The sequence below is a fragment of the Varanus komodoensis genome, unplaced genomic scaffold (assembly GCF_004798865.1).
Source record: "Varanus komodoensis strain SLA01 unplaced genomic scaffold, ASM479886v1 scaffold2, whole genome shotgun sequence".
Classification (NCBI taxonomy): domain Eukaryota; kingdom Metazoa; phylum Chordata; class Lepidosauria; order Squamata; family Varanidae; genus Varanus; species Varanus komodoensis.
Genome location: NW_025335568.1, coordinates 35,004,255 through 35,017,007, shown reverse-complemented (window position 1 = coordinate 35,017,007; position 12,753 = coordinate 35,004,255). Strand labels below are relative to the sequence as shown.

The following is a 12,753-nucleotide window of genomic DNA, read 5'->3' as shown; positions in this document are numbered from 1 at the left end:
GCGATGGTCTTCTGGGCGGCGCGGCAGCGGCAGGTCTTCCCAGGAGGTGTGGGTGAGCAGTCTGTCTCTCCGTGCTCTCTGTGCAGCCGGCGGGTTAAAGGCCGCGGCTCCTCCTCCTCCGCCTGCCTCCCCCGAGCGGCACAGCTCTCTCCTGTGCCGGGGGGGGGGGGGAGCAGGGTGTGCTGAGCGTGTGTCGGCCAGGTGGTGCCACGTGGTGCAGGCGGGCCGGCAGCGTCCCGGGCGTCGGGCACACACACATTCGCTCTGTAAAACACACAGACATTTCCCCTTACTTTTGAGCGGGGGAAAAGTGCATCTTATAGAGCGAAAAATACGGTAGATGAGGCCAGGGACTTAGGGACACAGTTTAGAGCAGGGGTCCTCAAACTTTTTTAACAGGGGGCCAGTTGAAAGGCGGTAATGGTGGTGGGCCTGGGCATGGCAAGGCGGCAGCAGGTGCGGCGAGGCGGCGGCAGGTGCGGGCCTGGCCGCCCCTGACCTGGCTGCCCCCAGGCTCACATAATTAAAAATAGATTTTAAAAGTTATAATTTTGTTACCTTCAATCCTTTCTTCATCTTTGTCTCTCTTTCTCTTCTGCTTGCCTCTCTTCTGTTTCCCGCACTATATTCCTGCTTTGTATATGCGTGCAATGGGGTGGGGGTGGGGATCCAGTGCATGCTCAGCCGTGCTGTTGTAATTTGAGCATGCACCAGCACTCTCTCTGCTCAGTTTTAAAGAACGCCTGTGCCAGCTCAGAACTTTTGGACTCGCTCGGAGATCGTTTTCTCTGAGCGAGTCCATAACCTCTGAGGCAGGCCAGATAAATGGGCATGGCGGGCCATAGTTTGAGGACCCATGGATTAGAGTCAGCCCCTTAGAATTTGAGGAGCTCCTCGGGGCACTGGATGTTACAAAGGCCCCAGGCCATGACGGGTTACACCCGAGAGTACTTGGAGAGTTCTCATACCTGCTGGCCTCCATTTTTGAGGCCTTGTGGAGAACGAGTGAAATTCCAGAGGGTGGCAGTGTGGCATCAGTGGGCCCAATTTTCAAAAAGGGTAGTAGAAGGGACATGGGGAATTACAGACCAGTTACCCATACGTCCATTGCAGGAAAAACAGTGGAAAGGCTCATAATAGCAAGAGATCTACTAACCCTAGATAGGGAAGGGAGGCTGGCGGCCACACAACACGGCTTCCACAAAAACAGGTCCTGGTTTCGAGATGGCTAGATGGAGGGCATGCAGTGGATTTCAGCAAGGCCCTTGACAAAGTGCCCTGTGATATCCTGGTTGAGAAATTGAGGAGTTTTGAGATAGAGCAATGCACTGTCCAGTGGATTAGGGCATGATTAACTGACCAAAAGCAGAGGGTAACCATTAGTGGGGAATCATCAGGATGGTGACCAGTGACAAGTGGGGTCCCCCAGGGCTCTGTCCTGGGGCCAATCCTGTTTAATCTTTTCATCAATGACATGGAAGAAGAGGTGACCAGTCTATTAATCAAATTCACAGATGATACTAAAACTGGGGCAGTGGCCACAACTGAGGAACAGGTACTCCAGATCCAAAAAGATCTGGACAGACTATGGAAGTGGGTAGGAGACAACAGGATGGCATTCAATGTGGGTAAGTGCAAGGTCTTGCACTTGGGGTATAGGAATGGGTGTCATAAGTACAGGTTAGGGGACAAGTGGCTGGAGAGCAGCTCTTGTGAAAGGGATCTCAGAGTACTGGTTGACTGCAGGCTAAATATGAGTCAGCAATGTGATGCGGCGGTCAAGAGGGCGAACGCCACCTTTGGTTGCATAGCCAGAAGTGTGGCTTCTAGATTGAGAGAGTTATTACTATTATTACTATACGACTCTGGTGTGCCTGCAACAGTTCATTTCTGGGCCCCTCATTACAGGAAGGATATAGCCAGGTTAGAGTCAGTGCAGCATAGGGCCACAAGGATGGTGACCAGATTGCAGGGAAAGCCATATGAGGTGAGACTGAGGGAACTGGGTCTTTTCAGCCTGGAGAAGACTCTGAGGGGATCTGTTGGCAACATATAGGTATGTGAGGTGGTGTCACACAGAGGTGTTCTCCCCTGCAGAGGAAGGCAGGATGCACTCCAAAGGAGCCAAGTTTAAGGAACCAAAGTTTAATTTGGATGCCAGGAAGTACTTCCTGACAGTCAGGATCCCAAGGTTATGGAATGGACTTCCATGGGAGGTGGTTGAGACCCCATCGGTGAGCGTGTTCAAGGATAGGCTAGACATGTATATGGTAGGCATGTTGTGAGCAGAGCCGGCTAGAGCCGGGGGTCAGACTAGATGACCTGGGAGACCCATTCTGACTCACTTTGTTTCTGTGTAAACTCTGAAGAAGTACTTTCTAATTTATTTAAACAGAATTCAAGTACCAATTATTTTACAGTCTGTTATGCACAGAATTGATCGAGCCATTGTTTTCCCTAAAGTAATAAAAATGTTTTATTAATCCATAATCAGTTTTAATATTATATGTACACAATTTCCATACAATTTGGAAGAATCGTCAGTTTAGCACCTATGAAAAATTGAATAAGGGACAGAATTTGATCATTTTCTTAATTGCATTCTTAATATTGAATGAAAGTCAAAGTAATTTAAGCTGATGTGAAAATTTACCCATTTGTTTTTGTATGAAACCCATAGACCTTGAAGAGACCTAAACATTTTTCTTTGTATCAAAAGAGCTATTTTCCGTACACCCAAACCCTTTAATTTTAAACCGTTTAAAATGTTGTCACTACCACAACGCATGTGAAAAGATTCTACTACAGTTGCAATTTTACCAGCAGTAAGTGGTGACATCCTACTTCTTTCATGCATTTTAGTGAAGTTCATGCATTTTTCATTTGAATTAACACAAGGTGGACATGCACATGGTAGGCATATCATGAGCACAGCCGGCTGCAGCCGGAGGTCAGAATAGATGGCCCAGGAGGCCCCTTCTGACTCGCTCTGTTTCTCTGTTTCTAAGGTGAGGTTCTTAAAGCATTTGACCAAATACAAATTTTCATTTATTTCCAGTGTTTCTAGGGACAAACTAAGCATTATGGCAGAAAATACATCTCATTAAATGTGGATCTGTCCCGATCGCATATCTAATACTGGGACAGGTTTAAATAAAAAAAGGGCAAGGGAGTACTTTCCTCCCCAGTGCTTTGCCCATCAGTAGCTTTTGCACAGTTTAGTTCATTCCTAATATCTGAACTGAGCTGAGAGAAGAGGCATCTAGGGAAAGAAAGCAAGTCACTGGCTCCAGCATAGGAAGATGGTAAAGTTTCAGCATCTCCCACCTGCTTGCCCCTTTATTATTCATGACAGGAATACACATGTTTCATATATTATGGGAAAAGGACTTCAAGATTTGCTAAAGTTACATCTGGTTTGGTCCACCATAAGCACATGAAACTGCCTTATACTGAGTCAAAACACTGGGCCATCGTAGTTCAGATGACATGCTGGGTGAGCTACTTCCATTTGTTGCACTATTGCTGTTACACAGATGGCATAGTATCTGATGGTGTCATTCATCAAACTCACAAGACTATTGGAGCATCACTGAGACTTTCCGTTATACAAGCGGTTGCCCATTATACCTGGAATGCAGAACTGGGTGCACAACAGACTGCACAAGAGTTATGCACAGTGAGTTGCTGAACAAGTTGTGCAAGGATAATGCAGAAATGCTTGCACAAATAAAACTTGTCAACTTCATGCAAGAAGAGAATACAACCAATCTAATTTCCACTAGTACAGCAGCATTTATGCCAAAGGAAGGACACATTGGATACCGACCAGCAGCTCCTTCTGTTGCAAGTCTCTCCTTCCCAAAGGTACCTTGGAAAACAACATTCACCATCATGCCAACAGATCATGGGTGTTTGCAATGTTTAGCCTGTGATATTATGGATATTATATGTGCTGCTTTTCTGTCATTCTTTTAGCTTTTTCTTTTTCTGTTCAGAGTGAAATAAATGAAAACCATCATAGTAGAAGTGGATCTATGATGGATGATGAAGAAAATCTAGCTGTGTTACGGAAGTAAGTGCAACTTTATATACCGCAGGAATTGTTCGGTACAACAGGCCTCTGCTGTGATAGCATTCTTGGCTTGTTAGCAACTAGTACAGATAAACAATTCCATTAAAGGCCGTATGAATTGTTCATGTGCAGTTCAAATATATTAAGCAAGGCGAAATAATCCAGGATATTCTAACCTGAGAATCTGGTCAGTTTAGCCATTTTCATCTTTACAGGATGTGGTATAATAAATTGATACAATATTATTTATTTTCAAGGGTACTAAATTTGCTAAAATATGGTTAAATGCATTCCATTGTGAACAGTTCTGAGGAATGGCATGCAAGTTTATTGTATTTGTTGGTCTATCTCAGAAACTTACTCATAATATCCAGTGTTAAATAGTCTAAGGACCACGTGAATATTTTGCATTAGGAATATATACTCTTGCCTTATGTATTCCTTTTGATCACAGACATGTAATTAATGAACTCCTTGAAACTGAACGAGCTTATGTTGAAGAACTTCTGTGCGTCCTTGAGGTAGGTATTTTAAGTCCATAACAGTGCTACATCTAAATATAGTTCTTGATTTATCCTGCAGTGCAGTAGACAGTTCCAGCCTAGGTATGTGTGCTAGGTGGCTTTAGGGCTGAGCCAATTTTTCTCAGATTTTTCAGGGTGCACACATTTTCTACAGAAGAACAGCCCAGCCCTAGAAAGAATTGCTTGTTACTGTGGATGGATGGATGAACTTTATTGCAGTCAAAGACCAGCTCCATTCAATAAATACATAGATTTTAAAAAGTAAATACATAAAGCATTATCTGTATTAAAACCCCACTTAGATTAATAAATACTTCAACACAATATCAGTCATCTTAAATCGGTGTTGCTATGAAATTGGATCGTTTCCACCTTCCCTCTTGACAAAGTCCTTCCCAAGAGGAGGGGAGAGATCTTTGGGCTGGTTGTTCTGCAAACAAGCTGCAGTTGGCCTCCCAGACGGTTGGGCTCACCATACATTGCTTGCTCCCACCTTCGCGCTCCCTCCCACTTGGTCCTCCTGCAGCTGTCCTAGAAGGCACCACAGGTGGCCAGACTTGTTTCCCCCTCACTGCTGTGATTATAAGCCATTTTTCACTTGCTACAGCTTTTGTTCTTTTTCTGAGGTTGCAAAGTCCTGCTTGGCAGCTGGCTATCACTGTCTCTGCTTTTCACAAGCCTCAAACAACGTGAGTGACTGTAGGGGCTGTCACTGGTTAGCAAACCTTTCTGAATTTTTTGCACACACAATTTAGTCCCAATCTGAAACACCCATTGTCCTAGCAAAACCTCATTTTACAGGGGCTTCAAAGTTTTTTTCCCCCAGAAAGTTCACTGTTGCAGTTTTCTAAGCATCTAGTGCAAAATATGCATTATGTGCAAATGTCAGGGCAAAAAAACAAAAACAAAAAACAGGTTGAGAGAGAGAATATGGTGTATAGAATTCACTATTCCTTTTTTGTGACCAAAGATCATTTGTACTTTTGCATTCTGTTGACAGCTTGCCTTTTAACAAGTCAAGCAAAAGCAAAACACAGAAAGCCCTGTTTGGAGCGTCTTTGGGCCAGTGTTTAGCGTTGGTACCTGCTGCATTCTGATGTTAGGTGCCACGCCCCAACGTTGCCCAGTCAGTAGTTCCAATTTCAACACTTGCACATCTGTGATCCTACACAATTGCAGTTCTTTTTTTTAAATAGAGTAAAATTGTGCTTGCACTATTTTTTAAAAAATGCCAATTGCTGACAGCTGCTCCAGTGAGTTTTGAAGGGGGTATCAGTGGTTGTCAAGGTAGGGGTCAAAAAGCTGGCTGTCAGGTTGAAGCAATCAGAGTAGGGGACAGCAGCCAATCCCAATCACCTTAAAGTGCCACTTAGGCACATGCTTGGTGGCTGGGTGGCGGCAAATTGGCCAAAGCAGCAAGGATGTTTTGCTGCTTTTTCTAACCAGCTTTCTAGGCTTTTCCTGGTACCCATGATGCAGTCAGTCACCTTGGTTCAGATGACATAACAATCCATCATGGATACGACAACCCCCACAACAAGCCATGGATTGTCAGGGTGGCTTGTTGCCTTCAAACAGACCACCATGCTGGACATGACAACCCATCATGGCTGTAAGGATCTAGGCTGCTCTGGTGGCCAGAACCCAGAGCAACCACCACCATATTTACAGGATCAGTCCCCAGCTCTGCTGGAGCTCTCAATCTGCTGATAAGTGCCAGCTAAGAGTCCTGGGGAAAGAGCCATATAAGAGCAAGCTTGTCCTTCCAGAACTGGTCTTAGCAGTGCAAGTCCTTCTTTCTGTTGTAGTGCCTGCTCCTGGTTCGGGTTGTCAACCCTTTGTGAACCCAGTGGATATGGTCATGATCTGTATAGTTCCAAATGTTGTGGCATGGAAAGGGAAACTGGAATGCTATTTTCAGCAACATCCCTTGACAAAAATATGTCCCAGCCCTAAAATAAGTATCCTGGGACCAGGAGCCTGTCACTTCTGCCTGATTTCCCTTTTGCAGCCAGATGCTTCATCTAAATGGAACATTTTCTGCAGTGGTGTCTAATGAGGAATTTGTGCTGCATACTAAAAGCACAGATTAAAACAAGTTTGTACGTCTTTCCTGCTGATTGGAAACACTAAAGAATAGGCGCTGGCTGTGTTGCCTTCAGCAGATGTCATAAACAGGAACTTGTGTCAGGAAGGAAGAAGAAAGAACAATTGGCTTGAAAGGTCACAGTATGAGGTTCTGTAGTCATTGTGGTTAGCTCTTGGACCAAACATTGGAACCATCATGGTTTATAAATAGTTATTATTTACATAAAAATAAATAGTTCAGAAATACATTTTTGATTTTATAAAACTTTCTGTTTTTAACAAGGACATCTTTAAATTAACTATATGTAGATTCTGAAACAGATACATAATTGGACTAGTATTAAGAGCAATGGCTATCGTACTAAAAATTTGAACAGTTTTATAGCTAATGCTGAAATATTGCTGTGTGTTTATCAGCTTTGAGCAGCTTGGACTTGCTGGAGAGGAATTGGAACAAAATTCAAGCAATTAATCTGCTTCTCTTTTTTGTCACAGGGCTATGCTGCAGAGATGGACAATCCCTTAATGGCACATCTCATTTCACCAGAGCTGCACAATAAGAAAGATGTTTTGTTTGGAAATATGGAAGAAATCTATCACTTTCACAACAGGTTAAGACTGTGTCCCATACGTGCATATCCAGGCATTTTTGTTGTTGTTAGTTGTGAAGTCGTGTCCGACCCATCGTGACCCCATGGACAACATTCCTCCAGGCCTTCCTGTCCTCCACCATCCCCCAGAGTCCACTTGACTGCTTCAGTGACTCCATCTAGCCACCTCATCCTCTGCCGTCCCCTTCTTCTTTTGCCATCTATTGTTTCCAGCATTAGGCTCTTCTCCAGGGAGTCCTTCCTTCTCATTAGGTGCCCAAAGCATTTGAGTTTCATCTTCAGTATCTGGCCTTCTAAAGAGCAGTCAGGGTTGATCTCCTCTAGGACTGACCGGTTTGATTGCCTTGCGGTCCAAGGGACTCCCAGGAGTCTCCTCCAGCACCACAATTCAAAGGCCTCAATCCTTTAGTGCTCAGCTTTCCTTATGGTCCAACTTTCACAGCCATACATTGCAACTGGGTAAACCATAGCCTTGACTATATGCACTTTTGTTGGCAGGGTGATGTCTCTCCTTTTTAGTATGCTGTCTAGATTTGCCATAGCTTTCCTCCCCAGGAGCAAGTGTCTTTTAATTTCTTGGCTGCAGTCCCCATCTGCGGTGATCTTGGAGCCCAGGAAAATAAAATCTGTCACTAGCTCCATTTCTTCCCCATCAATTTGCCAGGAAGTGAGAGGATCGGATGCCATGATCTTAGTTTTCTTAATGTTGAGTTTCAAGCCAACTATTGCACTCTCTTCCTTCACCTGCATCAAGAGGCTCTTTAGTTCCTCTTCACTTTCTGCCATTAGAGTGGTATCATCTGCATATCTGAGGTTGTTGATATTTCTCCCAGCAATCTTAATTCCAACTGGTGATTCATCTAGCCCTGCCTTTCTCATGATGTGCGCTGCATATAAGTTAAATAGGCAGGGTGACAGTATACAGCCTTGCCAAACTCCTTTCTCAATTTTGAACCAATCAGTGGTTCCGTGTCCAGTTCTCATGGTTGCTTCTTGACCCTCATATAGGTTTCTCAAGAGACAAATAAGATGGTCTGGTACTCCCATCTCTTTAATAAACTTTACCTTTATCCAGGCATTAGTAGCAAAGAATTAAAAAAATATTTGAGTACAAATTCAAATGTGTTTGCATTTTAAAATATATCATAATCTCAGATTGTTTGCAGAGTTGTGGGCAGTTTAGTATGCTGTTGTGGAAACAATAAAGATTCTTGTAGCATCTTAAAAACTAACATATTTATTATAGCATTTGCTTTTGTGGATAGCAGTCCACAAATGCTTCTGCCATTATAAGTTAATTAGTTTTTAAGGTGCTGCAAAAATTGTTGTTTTACTGTTTTCACTGTACATTCTAAAGAACCATGTGACCTCTCAAATTACACAAGATATAGCTATAGGGATATAGAGCAGTTTGCTTAAATGCACGATGCACATAAGTAATACATACACATTCAACCTTCTCTTTTTGTCCCTCTTCTGCTGCTCTGATTGTTGTTTTCCATATGGTCAAAATTTAAGTTAATCTCTTCACATTGAGGACCTGTCCATTTTGCTTTTATTGCTCAGTAAACTACATCTACATCACTATGTTATACTGTATAAAGAAATTAATACCATCATAATTCTCAGTAACATTTTAAATAATGTTAGGCCATATTATTCTATACTTTCATTTGAAACATTGGTTAAGTAGTACCTGATTCTCTTTTAGAATCTTACCTGTTTGTTCTCACACAACAATATTGCAGATCTCTGATCCTGAAATACAGAAAATACAGGAACATGAAAGGTAGAAGAGCATTATCATGACAGTCATAATTTATTTCATTTCTATACTGCCTCATAGCCAAAGCTCTTTGGTCCATGTTGTTATACATATGTTTATGTTATTTCATATATTGTCTAAAAAGAGCATTCTTTTCTTTGTAGAATATTCTTGAGAGAACTAGAAAATTATATGGAATATCCGGAACTGGTAGGAAGATGTTTCCTTGAAAGGGTAAGTACTGCAAAGATTAAGAAACACTAACTTGGTTCTTGTGTAACAGTGATTCCTAGGTTGTTCAATCAAGGAATGGCCCATGGCTGAGCAGGGCAGCAAAGGGTACTGCCTCCCACACACCCAGCAACCCAGGAACACCCATTTCCCCAGTTATTATTGTAATATCTAAACACCGGAATTCTGGGTTAAACAGCTCAGTGTTCACCCAGCATGGTTGGGTTCACCAGGAAAACTTGTTGGGTTAATCCTGGGTTGTTGGATTCTAAACAACCCAAAGTTCTTGAGATCAGATGTCTCCATAAGCCAGGAGCAGGTGTTTGAAAGCAGAAGTGATAAACAGATAGGAATTGGCATACTCATTTGCTCCTGCTTGGCTCTTGCAATTCCTGGATTAAATAACTCAGGAATTTTACTCTTCATTGGCAAACTTTGTTTTTTTTCTTGCAGCAGCATTTTTAGCAGAAATTATACCATTGTTAGAAGGTTCAAGCACATTCCAGACTGAAGTTAGATCATACACAAGTAACTGAATAGCTTCTGCAACAGAAGCATATCACATAGAGCAATTTGTGTGCATATACAGATGTTGCTCTTATGATTTATTTCATTTCTGTGTTGCCCCATAGCCAAAGCTCTCTTGGACAGTTTATAATAATGTATAAAAACAAATCAATGAAATACAATACAAATAACACAAAACAACAAGGCTAAAGGAATTGATTAATTTAAAATACAGCAAAAAGAACCAGCAAGAAGGCGAATCACCGGGAAAATACTCTCAGGCCCTTGAATAACCAAGGAGATCTTTGAAGGTCTCCATACAGAGGGCTACCTTGGCCTGGCACCAAAAAGATGGCAAATTTGGCACCAGGTGGGCTATACAAGGAGATTGTTCCAAAGATGGGGTGCTACCACAGAAAAGACTTCTCCCTAGTTGCCACCCTCCAAGCCCCTTGTGATTTTGGCACTTGTAGGAAGACCTCAAAGGGCAAGATCAGGTTATTCAAGCAGGCTAGATCAGATCATGTTTATGATCATTATGTTTCCTGAATTGTAGATCCAGTGCTAAGAGAATATGATACATGGCTTTATTGCAATTCCTAGGCCTTCGTCTTAAAACGAGTGTTCATGGCATTTCATGGATTCTGATAATATGTCATGTTTTAAGGCAGCTCCATAAGTTCCTGTGATAACTTGGTTACATGAAATGGCTAGCAGAGGTCAACTATAATTGATAGAATTTTCTTGGTATGCAAAATACATTGTGTGGAAAGGCTAAAATTGCGGACAGGTAGGCCTCCACTGCAGACCTTGCTGCTCAACACAGCAAGGCCAGGTGTCTAAAGGAGCAGGGGAGGGCTGTGGAAGTACCTGGAAGCTCTAGGGACAGGACTCCTACAGGCAGCTTCTTCCCTTGTCTTATCCTTCAAAAAACAGGGAAATGGGGTATATGAGCTGGCTCTTTACTGTGTTGAAGTTTTGCTGTATCTGTAGGGACACTGATGTGTGTTACATTATTCAGATGGAAAGGATAACATCCAGATTACTATCAACCAATGAAAAATGGCAGAATTGACTTCAACAGTTGTTTTCCTATATCTGAAACTTATGTAAATGCTAGTTTCTCACAGTTGCCATATGGGAAGCTTTCCAGGCGAAGCATGAACAAACAGGGAAAGGTTCTTTGACAGAGACCCAATATCCTTTGCAGTTTTAATCAAAATAGTCATGTATATTTTAATATTCTCTTAGTGACATTTGCATCTTATGTGTGATTGTTTCCTTCATACTTAAAAGCTTAGCCTGTTGTATTCATTGTTCTTTTCTCTCAAATTCAGATGGAAGACTTTCAGATGTATGAAAAATATTGTCAAAATAAGCCTCGATCTGAAAGTCTTTGGAGGCAGTTCTCAGATTCTGTGTTCTTTCAGGTATTCTCTATTTTATTGAAAACACATTCATTAGATAATTGATACTCTTTTCTGTACATCTCATGTAATAATATGTTTTCCTTTTTTTCATTCATGAATATTTTTCAAAGGAGTGTCAAAAAAAAACTTGACCACAAGCTGAGTTTGGATTCATATTTACTGAAACCTGTTCAAAGAATAACCAAATATCAGCTATTGCTGAAGGTAGGAATAATGTTATTTTAACCATGTCCATCATTGTGTGAAATTGCCTTATGCTTTTTGGCTGTGACTAAGGGCAAATACATGCTATGAATAATACTTTATCTCATGACACGTTTGCAGTTTATCGTTCATACAACATTTCTAATTTGCGGCATATTTTATTTTATTTCTGAGGTCTTCAGAACTAGTCTTCTGAAAAGGTAACTCTGAATTCAACTGAGAGTATACTGTTCCCCAGCAGAATCTGGGGAAGTAACTTCTGCAATTTTCCACATCCCCTAGAAACTCTGCTCCAGAGGGATGAGGGAGGTGGACTGAAAGCTATTGGAGGAGAGAACTGGACAAAGTTTCCTGCCCATGTTTCCACCAGTGGGATCTTTCTGCTGGATCAAGAGCTTTCCATAGACAGAAAGAGCCCTTCCATTTGCGGATGGGAATATCTTGATCCAGCCATACATATCCTCCTCCTTTACAGGTAGAAAACCGATTTGGGGAATTTGACTAAGAAGGGCAGGGAAAAGACTGCCTTTGAACCAAGGTCTCCCAGCTCAAGGTCTTGCTTGGTATCTCCAACTCTACCCATTTCCTAATGCATCCATTTATTTTACAAAGGACACAATCCAATGCAGTCCTTATACCCCCACTATATCCTTTCCACTCTGCCAGTTCCCTTCTACAGGAAGCAGTCCCACCAATTCTGTTAAAAAAGTAAGATCCAGAACTTATCTTTTAAAAAAGAGCTTTAGTGCTTTCTAGAGGAATCCCCAAAATGCCTGGAAATGCTTGTTTCTGGAAGGAAACAGGTCAGTGGAGCACCTTCATGCGAACTCTGCCAAACTGCCTCCTTCTGGAGCAAGAATGTAAGCAACAACCTATGGCATGTTCCTAGAGCTCAGAGTGCCTTGGACTCCCTGCCATCACTTTCTTTCAGCAAGTCAGGACTCCACAGCAATTCACTCTGGGTGTGGGTAATTATCATCAACTCATCATGTGTGGGGCAGGGAAGAGAAGCCAATATGCCTTTTTCCCCGTTTCCTGATGGTGTCAACCTGATCATACTGTAAGAATGTCCTGGTTGCTTTGGAAGAATTATGTTCCCCTGAGGTGTTCCCCATCATGAGTCAGTATGTGTAATTTTTCCACAGGAAATGTTAAAATACAGTAAAAATTGTGAAGGTGCTGAAGATCTCCAAGAGGCACTAACATCCATATTGGGAATTCTTAAAGCAGTTAATGATTCCATGCATCAGATTGCAATCACTGGCTATGATGTAAGTGGCAATACTTTTAAAAACAATCATCTGTTAGAATTCTAAGG

General features: G+C 42.1%; 1 protein-coding gene across 1 annotated transcript in view; it reads left to right on the top strand.

Moving 5' to 3' along the window:
- Positions 1–12,753, top strand: part of MCF2L (MCF.2 cell line derived transforming sequence like) — a 92,134-nt gene that overhangs the window by 58,300 nt on the left and 21,081 nt on the right. The window contains 8 exon segments of the mRNA XM_044428722.1: positions 3,999–4,075; positions 4,530–4,596; positions 7,183–7,298; positions 9,228–9,297; positions 11,139–11,231; positions 11,342–11,350; positions 11,352–11,435; positions 12,581–12,706. Coding sequence (XP_044284657.1) covers positions 3,999–4,075; positions 4,530–4,596; positions 7,183–7,298; positions 9,228–9,297; positions 11,139–11,231; positions 11,342–11,350; positions 11,352–11,435; positions 12,581–12,706 — 642 coding nt within the window.